Genomic DNA, 21,532 nt, shown 5'->3' on the forward strand with positions numbered 1-21,532 from the left:
ACATACTGCGTGGAGCATTTTACTCTATAATGGGTATGATCAGTGTTGAATATAGGGTGAGAATAAAATCTTTGGACCAAGAAAAAAACACCTTTACCTCCAAGTCATACTACATAGAAGGATTTCCTGACAACAGGTGTCACATGATCAAAGGGGAGTAAAATGTCAACTCAAGTACCAGGTCTCTGACTACCTTTCCATTTTATAAGTGTATGCTATCTAGACTGTGCACTGTGGACAATTACTGTCTTCTAAAAGAAGCAATACACTTTTTAGCATTTAATTTAAGCTCATTTTCAGTGCACAAGGTATTAACTAAGGTAATGTTTTTCTGAAAGATGCTGATTTCTGAAGTGGTATTAACATACACCCAGTTTGCAGTCATCTGCTAATTTAGTTAACCAATGGTCCTGGTTGTCATTTTTGAGATCAGCTAAGTAGATGCCCAAAAGGACAAGACTCAGATCAGACCCCTGGGAGAATTCACTTGCTACCTTTAGCACTATTTGAACAGGCGCCTGACAAATTCTGTCTTTTAGCCAATTAAAAATCCATCTTACCACTTAAGGATCTAAGTTTATGGTAGCAAGGCTCATATCCTTTCTCATTTCTCTATCACTTAATACTAATTGCACCATGATACCAAGGAAATAAATGAACTGATAGGGCATTCCATTTAAGTTAGACAAAATAACCATTGCATGAACAAGTCCTGTTTGCTATAAAGTCCATGTATCAACCTAGTACTGGTCTGTTCCACATTTCAGAATGGATAAAGTCAATAAAAAGATAAACGAATAAGCAATTCTTTTTTGTGCTAAGTTTATTTGTTATACTAGGGTAAATAAATTGTTTTTGTTTTGGAGAGACATCAAACAAGTACACCTAAAACATTTTAATACTAAGAGTATATGGGCGAATCAGAAACTGACTTTCATTATGTTCATAGAATGTATTAAATACATTTATAGATAGTTACTAGGTATGCAATTCAGCAGCCCATTAAGGACCCTAGCCCAAATTCCTAATTTCCCGAAAACACTGTCTGGTTAAGTGACTTGCTCAAGGTCACACAGCAGGTAAATTAAAGTAGAAAGATTCAAGAACCAAAGGAAATGAACTGCATCACAGGAGAGAATACAGACAATGTTATTAAGTAATAAAAACTTAAAAACAAAGTTTAAGCACCGTTGTCTGAGATTTCCAGACTTCCTCAGAACAATTTAACAAATGCACTTAAAACTGTTAGTCACTCCCAACCAATCCAGAATTCTTTCATCACAGTGATTGCATTAATTACCCTTAATTGACTTAAATCAAGTCAACTGAGTCAAGTCAAGTGATGATCAGATATATAAATTAGTGTACAAAAATGAAATCAACATTGCTTATTTAAAATTTATTTTTTTTTATTAGTGACCACTTTTTACAGGGTGGTATAGCTAAGAAGTTATTTGTCTTTTTGTCAGTGGAGAAATCCCACATCCCTTCTATCTTTGGTATACCTAAAGTTCATAAAAACATTGAAAACCCTCCTTTGCTGCTTATTGTGGCAAAGGCAGGGTCAAAAACTGAACCTTTAGCTATCTTTATTGACCACAAGTTAAAAAAGATTTCCTCTATTAACCATAATTCTAAGGATTCATGGGATTTTCTTAGCAATATTGCTGTTGAATTATGCAATGAAAATATAATTTTTGTTACTACTGATGTTGTTGACTTGTTTTCATGTATACCCCATTTAGAGGGTTTAGAATGATTTCAGTGTGTTTTAATGGAATGTGATTATCTAACTAACAATGAAGTGAATTTGATATTGGAATTCATGGAAATTGTTTTAAAAAACAATTTGATTTATTTTAATGGTGATTATTTTAAGCAAATTCAAGAGGTGGATATGGGTACTTGTTGTGTCCCATTATTCGCCACTCTAGTCCTTTACTACTGGGAAAAGAATTTTGTACTGACCTCTGACTTTGCCTCCAATATTAGTTATTATACAGTTTTTTTGATGACATTTGTTTATTTTGGAAAGGCACAGAGGAAGAACTGGAGGGTTTTTGTTGTTATATTGAGGGTACCACACCTTTTTTAACATTTACTAATTTTTATTCTAAGGAAACTATAAATGATTTGGATGTAGACATCTATAAAGACTTTAAAGAGAAGAAATGTCATTCCAATATTTTTCCTAAAGACACATTTTTTAATTCATACTTAAAGTGAATCCTCTTACTGTCAAAAAAGGGTATAGTAAAAGGGCAAATGATCAGGGTTTAGGTTTATTAAAGGACTACTTCTGAAAAGATGTCATCCTGAAAATTTGATTGACCAGCTTGCCCTTGAAGTTATGAATGAACCTGAGCAGAAATATTGGCCTATTTTAGGTTTTTGATCAACTGTACACGTTAATTGACCTGTCACAGAGAATCTACACAATTTAGCTTTTGTATATAGATTTTGTCCAAATTCTAGAGAAATTAAGAATATTATTAAGAAATATTGGAGTGTTTTGACATTAACACCAGAAATGAAAACGGTAATAATGAACACACCTGTTTTTGTTAGGTAAAAGGGTATAAACTTGAAAGAGATCTTAGAGAGTTTTGACAACTGTAAAATTTCTTATAACTCTAGTAACTAGAAAATTGGTTCTTATAAGTGTGGTTTCTATAATCAGTGCCAGAATATGGCTAATACTAATGAGGTATATTTAGAGGCTAGGGGCATTTGTATTATAAATCTAAGGGACATTTTAATTGTGGCAGCTGACGTGTTGCTTATTTAGTGAAGTGTAAATCCTGTATGATCTTTTATATTGATAAGACAGAAAGGACCGTAAGAAAGCATATTTATGAGCATTTGTATGACATGGCACATTGTAAAACACCAATGCGCTGTACAGACACACTAAGGAATGTCACAATAGTGAATACAATTTTTTTATATTGGAACAAGTGACCCAGGACCCTAGGGGCGGACTGTGGGAAGCTAGGTTAGAATACAAAGAGTTGTCCTAGCAACTAAGATGGGACACAGACAAACCCCTGCACAATAAAATAAGTATTATTAGTGTTCTTAAAATGAGGGCTGCCAAAATGTAAATTTCCTTAGGGTGAACAACATACATACATAAAACAGGTTATATAACTACTTATTTCATTCATTTTATATGTTAATCTTCACTTTTTTTTTGTATTGCAACCTTTTAAGCTGCATATTTATTTATTTATTTATTGTTTAGTCAATTATTCAAATTTTAATGATAATGAATGTGATTCTATTTGTATGGAAATAGTGAACTGGGCTCATCATACAAAGAATACATTTGATTTAAGTCAGTTGAGGGTAATTAATGCAATCACTGTGATGAAATAATTCTTGATTGGTTGGAAGTGACCATTAAAGAGTTTTGAGTGCATTTATTAAATTGTTCTGAGGAAGTCTGGAAATCTCACAGACGGAAGTGCTTAACCTTTGTTTTTATGTTTTTATTACTTAATAAAATTGAGTGTATTCTCTCCTTGGTGCAGATCATTTCTTTTGGTTCTTGATTTAGTGGAGTTTGTGGCATTTTGGAAATATTCAAGCCCTGTACCCCTAACACAAGAAGAAGGTCATTAGCATGTCAAAGTTTTAGCTGTCTGCGCCAAATGTCAACAACTACCATGACAGATAAACCTAACATACAAAAAAGCTTGAATTACATTGTTTTAGTTTTTTTATTGCCCTTAGTTTTTCTGATGGTGTGGAACAGACCAATACTATGTTGCTGCATATGATTTTATGGGAAACAGGGCTTGTTGTTCTTGCAAAGGTTATTTTGTTTTTTCAAGTGGAATGTCCATTCAGTTCCTTCATTTCCTGGATATATATATAATGCAAGTAGCATTAAGGGTTGAAGAAACAAGAAATTGTTTGAGAGCTGCCACATTTATTGTAATCAGTGTAGCATAAGTGCAATAAACTTTATGGCAGCCAGCCATTTGGACACTAGTAGACAGTAGTTAGATGGCAGTTAGTGAAGATGACTAAAGCTCTGAGCTGTTAATGAGCTTCTTCCTATGCTCAACATGAAAGGTATGATTATTTCTATCTTCCATCTTCATTTGTCGGCTGTGTGAATCTGAACAAATAATTAAACCAGACAATGCTCCAGGTCACCCCTAAAATTGAATATTTTATCCAGTGGACTTACCTAGGCAACAAATGTGTAAATAAATCAATAAATGTAAAGCACATACTAAATATGACAAAGTAAGCTGTCTGCTGCAGTATTATGCCATGTTATGCAATAACATCCTTATTTACTTGCATGTGCTACAAGCTTAGTTTATGTTTAACAGACAAATTAAACATCATGAAATAAACTGAATGAGTAATTAGTCATGTTTACCTCCGTGCCAACATTTTCTTAAATTCTACTCTCATAAGGTATCCTCTAGAAACAGCCTGAAAACGTGTCATAAGATAGGCTAATTTCTCATCTCGCATCTCTTCTAGAGTGCCCAGAAGGCCAGCTTTGAAGAATACCTGTATGGGTAATGACAATTAATTTTGTGACAAAATCTAAAATTTTAAAGGTAAAGAATAAACTGACTGGTGTATTTAATGTTTTTTTAATTAGTATATACGACTGCACCAGCAAACAATATATTATTCAAACTAAATGAAACAGAATATAATTTACCCCAGTAACAGCATACATCATTCCCACAGAATTAGCACAGGTCAATCATCTTGAATTTAATTCAACAAAGTTTGTCTTTCTCCCAGCTCTCACAGCTCCTCTGCTTTACAGCTGTACACCCCATCCATTTCTATTCTTGTGCCATGACCTTTGTTCTCAATGAACCACAAATTGGACCTTGACCTGTCTTCTACAGGACTAATTTACCCATCTTCTTTTGTCTGTTCTGCACTGTTAATAACATAGGCAGATATGAACCTTACATTTCAGCTCAAACGTCCCCGACTGATATGCCACATCCATGCCTCCATCTAAAATGCTGAAACCACTCTTTTTGGCCAATATATTATGGAGCAATTCCATTACAACTTCCACCTCTCTCCCTCCTGAAAGTTCCATCATATATAACACAAATATCCTCCTTTCCCATGGTTAATCAACTTGCTTTATCCACAACATGCAACCCACACTAGACATTACACTCTACCTCTCCCTAACTTCCCACCCATCTGGACTAGTACATTGTAGAGCAAATAGCCCCTTCTTGATAATGCAAAACATACTCTGAAAAGTGAAAATACTCTCTAATTACTTAAAAAGTGGCAAATTCTTCCCCAGTCTGTTCCCTTAACTCTTCCACTCTCACTTCCTTCCTTTCTCTCATCTTCAGATGCTTTGTGTACCTCTTTGTAAGTTCCCCCCAGGAAATGTTTACAAGCTATAGCAGCAGATACTCCCTACATCAGAAGTGTAGATGGCTCAACCAATGCCGAACCCCCTCAGCTCTAAGTGAAGATAAAAAGAAGCACTTATGCCGATCACCTTACTACAGATCCTCACCACACCCCAGTTCTTCTACTGAAGAGCAAAAAAAAAAAAAAAAACAGATGTTCCTTCTACTGGCACACCAACCAGGTGGACAGATGCACAACACACAATCCCTCCCCTTAGTCCAGCCATTCAGGTCCCATTTCTGTGCCTTGCCTGACTCTCCTCCATTTTATTAAAAATAAAAAAAAATCTTGTTCTTTTAAATTGTAGCAAACAGTTGCTACACTTCATACCCTGCCTGCATGGAGTGTTATGATGCTGCTGTTTTAGTTAAAAAAAAAAATATTCTGATAAATCAGTTGTTACCATTTATACCCTGTCTGGACAGTGTGCTAAGGCACTCATGTTTTGGGTAAAAAAAACAGTTCTTCTTATAAACTGCAACAACTGCTTGCTACAAATGTACCAACCACTTGTTGCATGTTTATACCCTGCCTGCACAGAGTGCTACAACGCTCAGGCTTTAGTTAAAAAATATTTTTTTTTTATTTTACTTTTAAATAGTAGCAACTGCTTATTACAAACATAGCAAGCAGTTGCTACAGTTTAGGCCACACACAAACAGCTACAACCCTTTGTTTAAATGCAAATGCAATACAAGCTTTTAGTGCCAGTATTTCATTAGAGATCAAGATCGGCTAATTATGTGTCCCCCAACACATTGCACCCAGGACAGTTTTCCCTCTCACCCCACCCTGGCAATGCTATGCTACATTTCCCTAAACCAGCTTTCCACCTCAGCACTGCTGTTCCATTCTAATCATCAAATCCACTCTGACTTGACCACAAACCCACTCCGCCATCATAAACCACCTTAAGATCATATTGCCATGTTCTTCAGCCTCTGGGCCAAGTTAACTGCTTTTGCATACTCCTTAAAGTCCAACATACACCATCCATCTGATGTCTAATCAGTGCTCAATCTCCCCTTTGTAATACACCATCTTTGTTCCCTACACAAAATTTTTCTCAGATCTGCTATATAGCTTACCCATTTATCTGTTGAGCTCATAGGAAGATGACAGAATAAATACAATACAATGGATTGAGCCATTACCCAGACCTTGACAATCTGGCCTTCCCAATGAATCCACCCTCATTAAACATCTGCCTAGAAGAACTGATACCTTTCCCTTTTAATCAGTTTCACAATGTAATCTCAGCACTCAAGGGTAAACCTTCACCCCCCCCCCCAAATACTTAACACAACCTGACAACCACAGTAATACAACCTACCTTCTACTTCCCTGCTGCTATGATCTGTATCCCTACCAGATTCTAAGATTAGTAAAGCAGGCCTGATTTCCCCCTCACAAACAATATATATCTCTAACACTTCAGGTAACAAACTGTCAATACTTTCCAACAATAACATGGAGTCATCTTCAACATATTAATACTACTGACCTCATCCACATTTCCTTGATTTGTGGAAAAAAGCCATAAGCTAATGGGCCAACTGAGAAAAAAACTGAAAAGAAGCAGAGAGATCAGACAACATTGACTAGTGCCCCTACTTAACTCTGCCTGTCGTGAATGTTTCCATTCACCAAAACACATTCCTATGGATCCACTTACAATCTTTGTATAGCACTCTACAGTCTCCCCATGGTTATCGCAGGCAATAGGGTGTGTAATACAAAGCTCTAACTCACAGAGTGAAACACGTTTACATATCAATAAACAATATATATTGTTTTATTTTGTTTATGTTTAATGTATATTTCGTTGATTGGATTAGTTCCTCTATGCTGTGGTTAATATTCAGCAGACACCAAGGAAGTTATTCAAACTAACTTAAGGGAAATTTGGCCAGGACACCAAGGAAATGTCCCTGTTCTTTTCAATAAGTGCCATAGGATCTTACATCTACTTGAAGTACCTCAAAGTCAGGCAGATGTCTCATCTGTAGGATAGCATACTCGGGAATGCAGTAACTCTCATCCCCTTGTGTAGTACTGGTGTCAGTATGGGAAAATGAATCTGAGCATCTGGTGTGGGAGAAAAACCCACAGCCTGCCCATGTTGCCCATTTCCTATGTGAATAACAGAAAATGAAGCAAAAACTGCCAGTTATCTACCAAACACCTTCCTTTACCAAACAGATAAAGAAGGGATAGTAGCAAAGGTTTTCTGAGTGGAGTATGATGATTTTAGAAAAACATGGCAGACTCAAAAAAGAAAATACTGAGACAACAGAAATTTAGGAATACAAAAAGAAAATTATATTACTGAAACTGTACATGGATTCTTTAGAAATTAAAACAAAAGTTTGGTACAAGAACATTATGATGTCTTTTCAGTTATGTAGAGATATAGTAGGAAGGGTTGAAGGATAATATTTGCAGATTAATAAAAGAAAGATGAAGAAGGTTTAAGTATTTAATAGTATGGCACTTTTTTGTGTGAACTATTTTTGGATACGCTTTTTGTTAAAGAAAATATGAGGTATAAAGTTATGCACAAAGGCATACACTATGTTTGTAAGCACATTCAGGCAGATGGAACATTGGTTTAATGTTTTGTCTGTAGCACAGCACACTCAGGAGGGCAGCACCCCCACACCCCTCAACAGTTCCTTAATATCTTCAGTGTTTGCCAGCCACTCCACTGTCTCAGACATAATATTCCTCACTCAGGGTCTCTACCTCTGATCTTCAGTCTAACACAAGACAAACTTAGTACCCCATTCACTCTTTGCCCACCAACCAAACTATGCATTTTATAATCTTATTGTAATATAAGTAGCTCATAAAATGATGCATCAGTATTTCCTACAGCTATCACATTAAACATTTCATTCTTGTCATCATTTAGTCATTTTTAACTTATTTATAGTTTCCCTCCATTTTCTGAAAGTATTATAATTTTCTGTTTACTGTATAATTTACTTTTAAGAATACAGAAAAATACAAAGTAAGCATGTTTACCTTTGTGTGTCCAAATTTGTACTGTGAGTGATCTACATCAATGGAGGCCAGTAGTTTCTCACATGCCTTTTTACTGTCAATGAACTGTCCTTCCGGAATAGCACTGGCATTCAGAACTCTGTATCTGTGTTGACAGAAGTAAAACAATGTTTGGTATTATTCTTAACTAATGGAAAACACACCATATAAGACAGAAGGAAAAAATGTTACTACAATATGAATACCTCTGTTTAAAGTCACCATACAAGATCCTGTTAGGGAATCCTTTCCTACAAATTCTGATGCCCTCCAGAACACCGTTACATCTCAATTGGTGAAGGACTAGATGGTTATCAATTTCTCCTGTTATAGGAAAAATACAATCAAAATTAAATTAATACCACTGCAAATGTGCAAATACATCTACATGCATGACAACTATTTAAAAATGATAATAAGTAATGTAGACTATAAGTTAAATACATTTCTGGCAAAATAAATTGACTGGGAAATATATTTGACAAAGATTTTCACAGTAGTTCATTAAATGTCACTAAAATGCCTAATGCTAAAAACTCTAATTTTTAAGGCCTTGTATTTTTATCTTTATCTATTTTTAATTATATAAACTGTCAGTTGTACAATGTTCCTGCATATCTTTAATTTTAGGTTGACTTCTTAGGAAACATTAATAAGGAACTATATGAAAGAATGAATACAGGCACCCATCACAGCTTCACTCATGTCTGCACCCAAATTCTGCTGCAGGTATCAAAGGAATGTAAAGTCCTGCCATTCTTACTACAGTGGCACTTAGTAAGTTATGAAGGATAATATTGTTCTGGAAATAAGTGTATTCAAACTAGAATTTCAGGTTTAGTGTCTATACATGTATCAGTCTATCAAATTGTATCTTAAGGCCCAGTCACCATGTATCAAATTGAATGCAAATTTAAAACTGAAACTTAGTGCACACAAAAAAAAAAAAACAGCTATGCTATATGAGAAATATGTGAGTAAAACATGAACGATAACATGTGAGAAATATATGAAAACAGATAAAATTCCAATGAAGAAAGTAGTTAAACAGACTAGTTAAAGATAATCATTAAAAAAATATATTGGCTGGATTTAAAAGGTCCCACACAATGATGAAATAAGTTTTTCATGAAAAGCAAATTTCTAGCTGGCCTAATTTAGTAACTCTAATTATAAATAACAAATTGACAGGAATCTAGTGTGAACTAATAGAGACTGGTTACTAGGTTTTGCTGTAGATTTAACCTCTAATTTTTGGACCAGTTTGGAAACATGATGAGAACCAAATTTATACCTCAGAACAAGATCTTTTTTCTTGATCCTTATAAGCATTCCTTACTGGAGCAGTTCATCATAGTAAGTTGTGGGGCTGCCAACCTGCTAAAGTAAAAATTCTTTGAATACATTTTTATATATTTTTCCCCTAAAACTGAGTGATTTTCCTGTTCTCAGGACTTGGTACATCACACATAGGCAGTTGTGCAGAGTTTTCATTTCTGTATTTAAAAAAGTCTTCTTACTTCATTGGTCTATTTTCTAAAGTCATTTTATGTATGGCAGATAATAAAGTGGTTATGGCCTTTTACTACTCCTGTTGTCATTTCTGGATAGGTACAGAGATGGTACATTTGTATAGGGTGTTTGGGCTGAGAGAAAATGCTGTGCGTAGCTGTAGGCTGCTTCACGTAACTGGTATGAGAGGCAGTCTGAATTAAAGTAAATAAAATCTTGTGCATGGACTCGGTGTGAACATGGGGATAACTGTTTTAGCTATTTTTTTTAATTAAATATTACTGTAGTCTGCTGCATTGCATGTTTTGTGGATATTCTTTAACTCTGCTGCTCAAAACAACAGTCCTACAGCTAGCCAACATGCAGAAAACTATGTAGTATTTTTCACTTCCTACAGTTAGCATTGTATGTGTCTCATGTTTTTGCATGTGCATGGGGGGGGGTTACTAATGGTTGCATTTTACATGTGGAAGCTCAACAAGCAGATATATTACTATGGCTGTTATTTACTTCTTTATTTATTAATTAATTTACTTCTTTATTTATTAATACATTTATTTGACCACATTCAGATACAATACATAAAAGGTTGCAAAGTGTGAGTCTGTGTGTGTGGGGGGGGGCACAATGGATTGCATTCAATGTGTCTAGACATCCATTGCTGAAACACACTACTGTGACTGTTATTTATTCATTCCGTTATTTGGCAATAACCCTATGGGGTTATGAAAATAAGGTCTTAACCCTTAAGTTTATGCAGTCACTAAAGTGAATATAATCACTGAGTACAAGAGCAGTCTGTGGATGAAAGTCACTGATGTCTGCTGTAATTTGGTTATATTTAAACAGCCATTAATCTGGTTGAGCATGACTAGTGTCTGTGTGTGTGTGTGTGTGTGTGTGTGTGTGTGTGTGTGTGTGTGTGTGTGTGTGCGTGTGCGCGTGTGTGTGTATGTGTATGTGTGTGTGTGTGCATGTTTGCATGAAACAGACTGAAGTTTATACAGTCTGAGGTATGCACAGACAATAAAGTAATTTTAATTTATGAGTACTGAGGCAATCTGTGAAAGAAAATGACTTGGCAGAGGTTAGTGTGCATTTCAAGTTAAGCAATTTAAAATAATTATTGTGGTCTTTTTTTATTATTATCTCACAAACAGACTATTGTCAGTTATGAGGCTATAACTATCTCATATGTGTGAAACAAGCTACCTACCTCAGAATAGCTCTGGAATGTATTCTGAACAGTTAGACTATTTGACATGTGCAGAAGTATATGACAAGCTATTTATGTAAAATGTTAACTATACTTATAATTGACCCTGCTGTAATACAGCCCTACCCTATTCCACTTAGTCATGCCATTCAGTCACTTTCTGTAGACCCACCCCCACCCCATTTGCAAGTCACCAGCCACCAGTGTCTCCTTTTCTCCTTCCATTGGGAGTAGTGGTTTGTACTTCACAGATGTTTTACATTACTAGTTCAAAATGTTTTCCATGACTGTAACTGGTAAAAAAGGTGAAAAAACCTAAGTAGTTGCATGTCGTATTGTCTTGTAATGCCAGACATCATTGTAAAGTCTATACATACTCTATAATTTTAAGGTCTGGTCTGAGAGTATACTCCTTATTTATTTATTATAGAGGTGGTATGGAAATTACGAGTATGAAGAAAACATAAAACATAAACTCTGACACTTTGTTTTATGCATAAAACTGCAAGATAGTGGACTAAATATCCTCCATCTTATATCCATTCATTGTTATCTGTTCATAGCAGCTGGTATGAATTATAAACCACTTCCCAGCAGTAAATGATTAACTTGGTTATTATATATGTGCCAATTCATCCACATTTTATTTCTTAATATGTTTATATTGTCATATATATATATATATATATATATATATATATATATATATATATATATATATATATATATTTTTTTTTTTTTTTAATATGTGTATATTGTCAGGTTGACGTCAGTTTCTTTTCTGTGTTTTATCATTTACTTGCTTTTCTTGACATAGTATGCTTTCATATGTTGGATAATCATCTGTATTGCCATTAATCTACTTTATGTTATTAACTTATGGTAAAAGGCAGTCTGAACTGAAACTTGTTCCATTGTTAACTGTGGATACATAAAATAAAATACTGTTTTGTTTACTTTCCGCAGTCTTGTGCCACTTGTTCTCTACTGACCAAACTCTTATTACCTGTACTGCTACCACTGCATGGACTTTAACTACTATCTGTTTCCTCTCTTCTATCATAGCTTATATTTTAATCGGGTTCCTATCACGTCATCGAACTTTTACAAGTTCGAACCGCATATGATTGAGACCATATGTTCGAATTTGCAAAAGTTCGAGCATGTGAATGGAAATCTCCATAGGAGGAGGTTTCCATTCACCTCAATGTGGTGCAATCTCCCAGTTGGTATATTTAAGTGGTGAGGGGTGTGGGGGGGTGCAGGAGGGCTTGCCCCCTGCTTACAACAGTTTATTTTATCTGTTTTTTTTATTTTTAGGTAGTCGAAGTTATGTAACTTTGAACATAATGGTTCGACCATTAGGTGTTTGAAGTTACATAACTTCGACTATGTTATATAGACCCATTTTGTTTACACTTGCATTTTATTCACTTGTCCACTACTATTCCATCCTTTACTTAACTTGCCTTCTTCCTTTTTTTAGAGAATAATCTGCTGTTTCTCAGCCTTTTTTCACCCAATGCAGTTCTAAGTAATTTCTAAGACCTCCAGTATAGAGACAAGCATTTCTAAAGAATGCTTTGGCCACCTGGAAGTCCTACAAGTTCTCCATAACACCCAAGTGAAGCGAAGTATGTTTCCTGAACTTTAAATTGTAATTATGTTTGTTTTGAGCTCAGTCTCTAGCTTGCTACCAGAACTTTCCCCCCATCCTTATTGCAAAGTGTTTAAATATATTATGTTATCATATTGCTCCTATCAGCCTTTCATACCTGTGTTTTGCTATCTAAAATCATTTGCTGGTACACTCTGATAAGAAATTAACATTTTCTAAATAATTACTTCTTAACTGTATATGTACACCTCTGGTTAGAATTAAAAAAAACAAAACTTTAAGCTAACCTTTGATTTTTTCTTCTTCACTGATTGTTTTTCTACCTGAGCTCTTCCGATCTCTGTGTAGCCCTGCTCCATTTGCCCTTGTTCCCTCCCCAACCCTACCCCTATTCCCACACACCCCAATCAATTACATTTATAATATCCATATCTCCACCCCCTCATCATCACCATCCAATAAATACATTGCTTCCAATTTCATCCAATTAACACAAACCAGTTTCAACTTATCATATTACAATTACTATATTTCCTCACGTAGACTCTCCTAATTATACAAAGTCTAATCTTTGGTTTACTGTCTATTTAACTCCATCCTATACTTCCCTAACCTCGCTAGTCTCTCTCCTCTATATGTTTTCTCTCTCCTCCTCCATATCTAATTTATTTCCCCTATCACTACACAATATGCTACCACCCTCACATTCTATTAGCTTCATAATATCCCTAATCTTCTTGCTAAGCCTGCTAATACAAGCTACTTCCCTCAAATGTACTCTAACAGATGCACCTGTAAAAACATCCACCTTAGACTCATTTTTTAACACACACACAGACAGCTTCTCTAATATATTTTCCAGCCTTATTGGTATAGTCATATTCACCTTACCAAACTCAAATGCCTTTCCTTCACTACTAAACCCAAATTGAAATTCTACACAGTCCCTAAGCACACTACAAAATGTACCCCCTTCTGTCATTGCTCACACCACCTCCTCAAACTTTGCCAGTGCAGGGATATTCATCCAAACTCTGGACCTACACAATTATCTACCTCTCCTCAATCACTCCTCTTTAAAAACATGCTACTAATAACACTAAATACACATAGTGCCTGCAACAAAATTCCTGAATTTCACTCATAGCTTCCACATTACTCCCCAGATACTGAAACGTGGTTAAAACCACATATTCAAGATACAGAAATAGTCCCTTCAGGATATAATATGCTAAGATGGGGAGGTTGGCATAAGGGATGGGAAGTTGGCATAATGGTTAAGGTGCATACCTTACAAACACAAGGTGCAGGGTTTGATTTTCACATGGGGTAATGGGCTAGACTTAAAATGGCCCACAATGGCAGTTAGTCTAGTACTAATTTATGAACCTATGAACCTATAAGAAAAGACAGAACCCATAAAAATGCAGGTAGAGTAGCATTAATTTATCAAAACAGCTTCTCAATATCACCCCTCTCCAAACCTGTTCCATCCTTTGGTAATGCAAAAGTTCTTATTGCATCATTACAAGTAAATAATACCAAACACATATGCATTGCAGTAGTGCATATTCCCCCTGGCCAAAATATTCCTATACTAGAAGACTTTCTGTCCTGGACTACTGGTAACATTACCAATGAAACTATTATTATGAGTGATATAAATATCAGCTGTCAAAATTTGATCATTGGCTCTCCATCAAATAGCGTCAACCTACATGGTTTCACATAGCTGACTTATCACTACTCCTACCAGAATGCAAAATAATAATCAACTAGGTGGAACATTAGACTGGATCCTGGTATCAAATGCCCATAAATATTCCAATTCCACCACACTCCCAAATACCTTAAGTAACCACATACCTGCATATACCGACAGGACCTTACCTCAACAGCCTAAACTCCATACCTACAAAACATCCAGAAATTTAAACAATTTCAATCAACTATTTCACCACATCTTAAAAACTATAAACTGGTTCACGTTAAAGACATTGCCACTAGATGATGCCATTAGCCACTTCAATAAACTCTTTTTAGAAACCCTCTACAGCTTAGACCCACTCCAAATTAAAAGGACAAAACAAACCATGCACCTTGGCTAACTAAAGCTACAAAACAAATACTACAAACCATAGATCGAGCCTAGAAAAATTGGCATGAGAACAAAAATGACACCAATCTACTTGTATATAAGCAGCTACATAATAAAGCAAAAAAGCTAATCATTGCTGACAAGAAAAATTACTTCTCACAAGAAATATCCAGCCAATTCAATATCACCCAAAAATTCTGGAATACTATCTCAGTACTCCTTACACCTGGGTCCACACAAAACCCTTCACCAGCCCCAGATAAAGATCCACCTCCAATAGCTGATATGTTCAACTCCCCCTTCATTATCTTAAACTTCTAAATAATTCTACACCTAACACAAACTCCTCCATTTTCTGTATCAATTAATAACTACACCACCACTTTGGCCAACTCTTACCAGGGTACTTTTACATCTAGCACTCCATCTCCTCTTTACTCACTACAACCCATGACTATTTCACTTATATGCAACCTTCTTCTAAAACTAGAACCTTCCACCCTCTCCACTGATAACCTTCCATCAGAATATCTAAAACTCTCTGCAGAATCAATAGCCTACTCTGTCAGTATCCTGATAAATCCATCCATCCTAGAGTCTGAAGTTTATAACCACTGGAAGAAATTGATCATAATCCCCTTACATAAGCGTGGAAAAAAACAATAAATTAACAAATTATCGACCCATCTCTATCCTCTCCCCTTTATCCAAATTGCTGGAGAAATGTATACACATAAACTGCTGAAGCATCTTTCTCATAACAATCTCCTTGCAACCACCCAATATGGTTTTCAACCTGCACATAGCACAAGCACTACATTATTATCCTTCATAGATACTGTGAGCAAAGCCAAAGACTCTGGCCAATTAACTTCGGTAATCTTATTAGATCTGTCAAAGGACTTCAATACAGTATCACATCATAAACTCTTACAACAACTACTTACATAAGGATGCTCTCAATTTACCCAAAAAATGGTTTGCTAATTACCTAACCAATAGACAACAACGCATTAGGTGGCAAACTATTCTGTCACAATACCAGGTTAATAAAACAGGTGCCCCACAGGAATCCATTCTTGTATCCTCAATGTTCAATGTTTTCATTAATAACCTTACACATTGCCTCCCTTTAGAGCACACTCATTCAATATGCTGATGACTCCACCATTGTCTCCTCCTCCAACAGCCTCCAACATCCCTTAAAAATAATACAAAATGCCTTCATCTCTATTGGAAGCTGGCTTAATGAAGCACAATTGCCACTTAATCCCAATAAAACTACACTTTTATTCTTCGGACTAAAACCACTGCTACATGATTTCAAAATATACTCACAAAATAATGCAGAAATTGAAATTGTAACTTAGGCAAAATTATTGGGCATCACTATAGATGATAATCTCACTTTTGAACAACATATACTGAACACCATTAAAAAACACATTTCAAACTAAGAAAATGTAATAGACACAAACATTTCATGGATAAGCCTACCAAAAAAAAAACACTTGCTAATACCTTTTTGTTCCCCTCCCTCCTATATGAGGCCCCCATTTTCACCAATTTTCATATGTCCCTAAAGAATAAGCTTCAATCACGCTATAACAAAATAGCTAAACTTACCACTGGTACATCTTACTATTCACTGGTATGCTCTTAATGAATTAAATTGGCTAGAAATCTCCCATCACCTTCATTTTGTACAACTACCTCTTACACACAAAATAATTTACCAACCCGATAGCTGCCCCACTTTAAAATCTATCTTACAGTCCTACATTCCATAAAGATCTCTCTGCTCCACACACAAAGAGCTTCTAACTGTATACAAACCCAACAAAGGAGCTCTACACAGCCTCTACTCCTATAGCATTAGAAAACTATGGAATACCATACCTTCAAATAAAAGTACCTAAGATACATTTCAGACTTTCAGGTCTACACTAAAAAAATGACCTCCTCAATACTCATATCTGCCTTGCTCCTTAACTAAACACAACTACACTTAATTGCCCATCGCTCAGCTATCTTCTTTCCATATCTTTCTCTCCCCTTTTTTTCTTCACCTCTCCCCTCTTTTCAGATCTCTGTCCCTATCCTATCTCCCAGTGTCTGCTCTTCTCCCTCCTTTTTTCTGTTCTGTCACTCACCCTAACTTTTTTCCAGACACTGTTTGATAGAACTTATATTCTGCTTCTCCTTAATATCAAACTGGAACCTTAGTTTTAGAGACAGCCTTACAGAACTATATTCAAGTTTATAGAGCTAAGTATATTTTCTGTGTTATTCTGTATTATAGAGCTAAATTGTCTGCTTGATATCTGTGTCTTACTGCTCTGCAAATCTATAGAAAACAGTATATATATTTTTTATAATTTGCACATTCCTTACATCTGTGTTGAAACTGCCCCCACCCCCCTCATTTCCTGCCTTGCCTTTCAGCTGATATAATTTAGCTAGTGCTGTGTCTCCTTTTAATTAACAACCTGTATTCAAACTGGAACCTTAGTTTGAGAGACAGCCTTACAGAACTATATTCAAGTTTATAGAGCTAAGTATATTTTCTGTGTTATTCTGTATTATAGAGCTAAATTGTCTGCTTGATATCTGTGTCTTACTGCTCTGCAAATCTATAGAAAACAGTATATATATTTTTTATAATTTGCACATTCCTTACATCTGTGTTGAAACTGCCCCCACCCCTCATTTCCTGCCTTGTCTTTCAGCTGATATAATTTAGCTAGTGCTGTGTCTCCTTTTAATTAACAACCTGTATTCAAACTGGAACCTTAGTTTGAGAGACAGCCTTACAGAACTATATTCAAGTTTATAGAGCTAAGTATATTTTCTGTGTTATTCTGTATTATAGAGCTAAATTGTCTGCTTGATATCTGTGTCTTACTGCTCTGCAAATCTATAGAAAACAGTATATATATTTTTTATAATTTGCACATTCCTTACATCTGTGTTGAAACTGCCCCCACCCTCCTCATTTCCTGCCTTGTCTTTCAGCTGATATAATTTAGCTAGTGATGTGTCTCCTTTTAATTAACAACCTGTATTCAAACTGGAACCTTAGTTTGAGAGACAGCCTTACAGAACTATATTCAAGTTTATAGAGCTAAGTATATTTTCTGTGTTATTCTGTATTATAGAGCTAAATTGTCTGCTTGATATCTGTGTCTTACTGCTCTGCAAATCTATAGAAAACAGTATATATATTTTTTTATAATTTGCACATTCCTTACATCTGTGTTGAAACTGCCCCCACCCCTCATTTCCTGCCTTGTCTTTCAGCTGATATAATTTAGCTAGTGCTGTGTCTCCTTTTAATTAACAACCTGTATTCAAACTGGAACCTTAGTTTGAGAGACAGCCTTACAGAACTATATTCAAGTTTATAGAGCTAAGTATATTTTCTGTGTTATTCTGTATTATAGAGCTAAATTGTCTGCTTGATATCTGTGTCTTACTGCTCTGCAAATCTATAGAAAACAGTATATATATTTTTTATAATTTGCACATTCCTTACATCTGTGTTGAAACTGCCCCCACCCCCTCATTTCCTGCCTTGCCTTTCAGCTGATATAATTTAGCTAGTGCTGTGTCTCCTTTTAATTAACAACCTGTATTCAAACTGGAACCTTAGTTTGAGAGACAGCCTTACAGAACTATATTCAAGTTTATAGAGCTAAGTATATTTTCTGTGTTATTCTGTATTATAGAGCTAAATTGCCTGCTTGATATCTGTGCCTTACTGCTCTGCAAATCTATAGAAAACAGTATATATATTTTTTATAATTTGCACATTCCTTACATCTGTGTTGAAACTGCCCCCACCCTCCTCATTTCCTGCCTTGTCTTTCAGCTGATATAATTTAGCTAGTGATGTGTCTCCTTTTAATTAACAACCTGTATTCAAACTGGAACCTTAGTTTGAGAGACAGCCTTACAGAACTATATTCAAGTTTATAGAGCTAAGTATATTTTCTGTGTTATTCTGTATTATAGAGCTAAATTGTCTGCTTGATATCTGTGTCTTACTGCTCTGCAAATCTATAGAAAACAGTATATATATTTTTTTATAATTTGCACATTCCTTACATCTGTGTTGAAACTGCCCCCACCCCTCATTTCCTGCCTTGTCTTTCAGCTGATATAATTTAGCTAGTGCTGTGTCTCCTTTTAATTAACAACCTGTATTCAAACTGGAACCTTAGTTTGAGAGACAGCCTTACAGAACTATATTCAAGTTTATAGAGCTAAGTATATTTTCTGTGTTATTCTGTATTATAGAGCTAAATTGTCTGCTTGATATCTGTGTCTTACTGCTCTGCAAATCTATAGAAAACAGTATATATATTTTTTATAATTTGCACATTCCTTACATCTGTGTTGAAACTGTTCCCCCACCCCCCCTCCCTATTCTTGGTCGTAGTTGAAATTTGGTGGCTTTTGCAGTGCCCGCCCCACTGTAGATTTGATCTAAGACACTCCCCTAGGACATCTCTTTACCGCATTCTACCTAATAAACCCTTTCTGCACTTGCTTTTAGTCCTTTTTAATTTAATTACATTTTTTCAAACTGTGTGTGGACGAATATTGCTACATATTCAAGTGTGCCAGCTTGCACTGCATGAGAATTGTATTTACTACTTTACTACTGCTTTTGCTACTTTTCTAAAAAAAAAAAAAATTTCTTCTGCTTTTACTGTACTTGTGTTTCTTCCTACTTTATTTTGCTTTTCGTCATCTTAAATGTTCTCAATTGTATTTATTACTGCTTGGTGTAACTCATTCTAAGCCTTTTAGTTTAAACACTTGGGCTTCAGACCAGTTTTACATTGAGAGGGTTTGTGGTCTGCACTGTAGTGGCAGAACAGGTAGCTTACATCCTTCTAAGTTGGGAACTGCTGATTGAGGGCTCAGTGTCTGTTATTCTAAAAGTGTATTAATTCTGGTTTAAGCACTTGGGCTTTCAGGCCAGTTATTTTACATTAAGAGGGTTCGTGGTCTGCACTCTTGTGGGAGGAGAGGCTGGACTCTGCCCTTCTGAGCTGGGAATTTCTGGTTAAAGGCTTATAGTGCATGTATATCTGAACTGCTTCTTACTGAAATTGGTACACCTTGTTTGCTGTAGCATAGACTAGATCCAGGCCTGCTGAATCTAGCTTTGTTTGTATAACTTGAGCACTAATCCAGGCATTATTTAAAGTATTCAGTTTTATTTATTACTGCTTGGTAGTAACTTGGTTAAAGTGTAGCTATCATTCTAAGTATTTTGGATTAAGCACTTGGGCTTCAGACCAGTTGTTCTACATTAGGAAGGTTTGTGGCATGCACTGTGGTGGCAGGACAGGTAGCTTTCATCCTTCTAAGTTGGGAACTGCTGATTGAGAGCTCAGTGTCTGTTATTCTTAAAGTGTATTAGCTCTAGTTTAAGCACTTGGGCTTCAGGCCAGTTATTTTACATTAAGAAGGTTCGTGGTCTGCAATCTTGTGGGAGGAGAGGCTGGACTCTGCCCTTCTGAGCTGGGAATTTCTGGTTAAAGGTTTATAGTGCCTGAATATTTGAACTGTATCTTACTGAAATTGGTACACCTTGTTTGCTGTAGCTTAGACTAGATCCAGGCCTGCTGAATCTAGCTTTGTTTGTATGCTTGTTATTTCCCTGGAACGCTAATTCCACCTAAAACGCGGCTTCTCAGCACTTCTGTGGATCCCTAGTGATATCTGCATTGCTTACTGTACTTATTTCCTTGCTTTGCTTGAAAGAAAGTTACTGTTTGTCGTTTTTGCATTTAAGTTACCTGTAACACATTGCACTTGTTACCTGGCACTTGCTCACTAAAGCAATTATAAGTCAGCACTAAAAATTAAAAGCACTACACCCTCGCTCCCCATTGGCCCTTGTTTTCAATTATAAAGGAATTCCCAATATTATTCTAGCATGTCCAAAGGTCAGTTGTCAATCTCCTCTCTGGTCCAGCTGGTGAATATGGGAATCTTGAGGCAATGTTACAACTGCCTCATGTACACAGACAACCCACTCCTCCTCCCAACAAATTCCAACACATGTGAGAGATGCAACCATATAGCCAAACTGGAGGCTAAGCTCTCTCAACTCAGTACTGGCAAAACCAGTCAGGAGGAGAAGGAAACCACACTCACTACAATTCCAGTCTCACATAGACCTACCACGACAGCAAACCAAACACATAATCACACAAAAACATACTCGGAGGCTCTAAATAAAGATCTGCCTAAGCAGCAGAGACCTCCGAAGCAGACACCCAAGCAACCGCTACCCCAAAAAAAAAACACGTGCAACACATATCTCAAAAAGCCAGTGTGCCGAACAGTCACAGCCCTTAAGGCTAAACAACACACCTGATACACTTGTAATAGGTGACTCTATCATCAGGCACACTGACGTCCCGCTCACCAGGCTGAACAAGGAGAAGGTCACGGTGAGCAGCCTGTCTGGCGCTAGGATCCGCCACATAACACAAGCACTCAGGTCACTCCAAGGCAAGTACAAATATGACTCAGTCATTGTCCATGCTGGTGTGAATGACCTGAGACGTACCTCCCTGGACTACATGAAAAGAGACAT

General features: G+C 36.1%; 1 protein-coding gene across 1 annotated transcript in view; it reads right to left on the bottom strand.

Annotated features, from left to right (window-relative positions):
- Positions 1-21,532, bottom strand: part of LOC122789101 (myosin-4-like) — a 148,934-nt gene that overhangs the window by 50,456 nt on the left and 76,946 nt on the right. The window contains exons 19-21 of the mRNA XM_044056301.1: positions 8,676-8,793; positions 8,452-8,575; positions 4,397-4,533 (exon numbers count right to left, since the gene is read on the bottom strand). Coding sequence (XP_043912236.1) covers positions 4,397-4,533; positions 8,452-8,575; positions 8,676-8,793 — 379 coding nt within the window. The remainder of the gene's footprint in view (positions 1-4,396; positions 4,534-8,451; positions 8,576-8,675; positions 8,794-21,532) is intronic.

The sequence above is a fragment of the Protopterus annectens genome, chromosome 14.part0 (genome assembly GCF_019279795.1).
Source record: "Protopterus annectens isolate FY-2018-M chromosome 14.part0, PAN1.0, whole genome shotgun sequence".
Taxonomy (NCBI): domain Eukaryota; kingdom Metazoa; phylum Chordata; order Ceratodontiformes; family Protopteridae; genus Protopterus; species Protopterus annectens.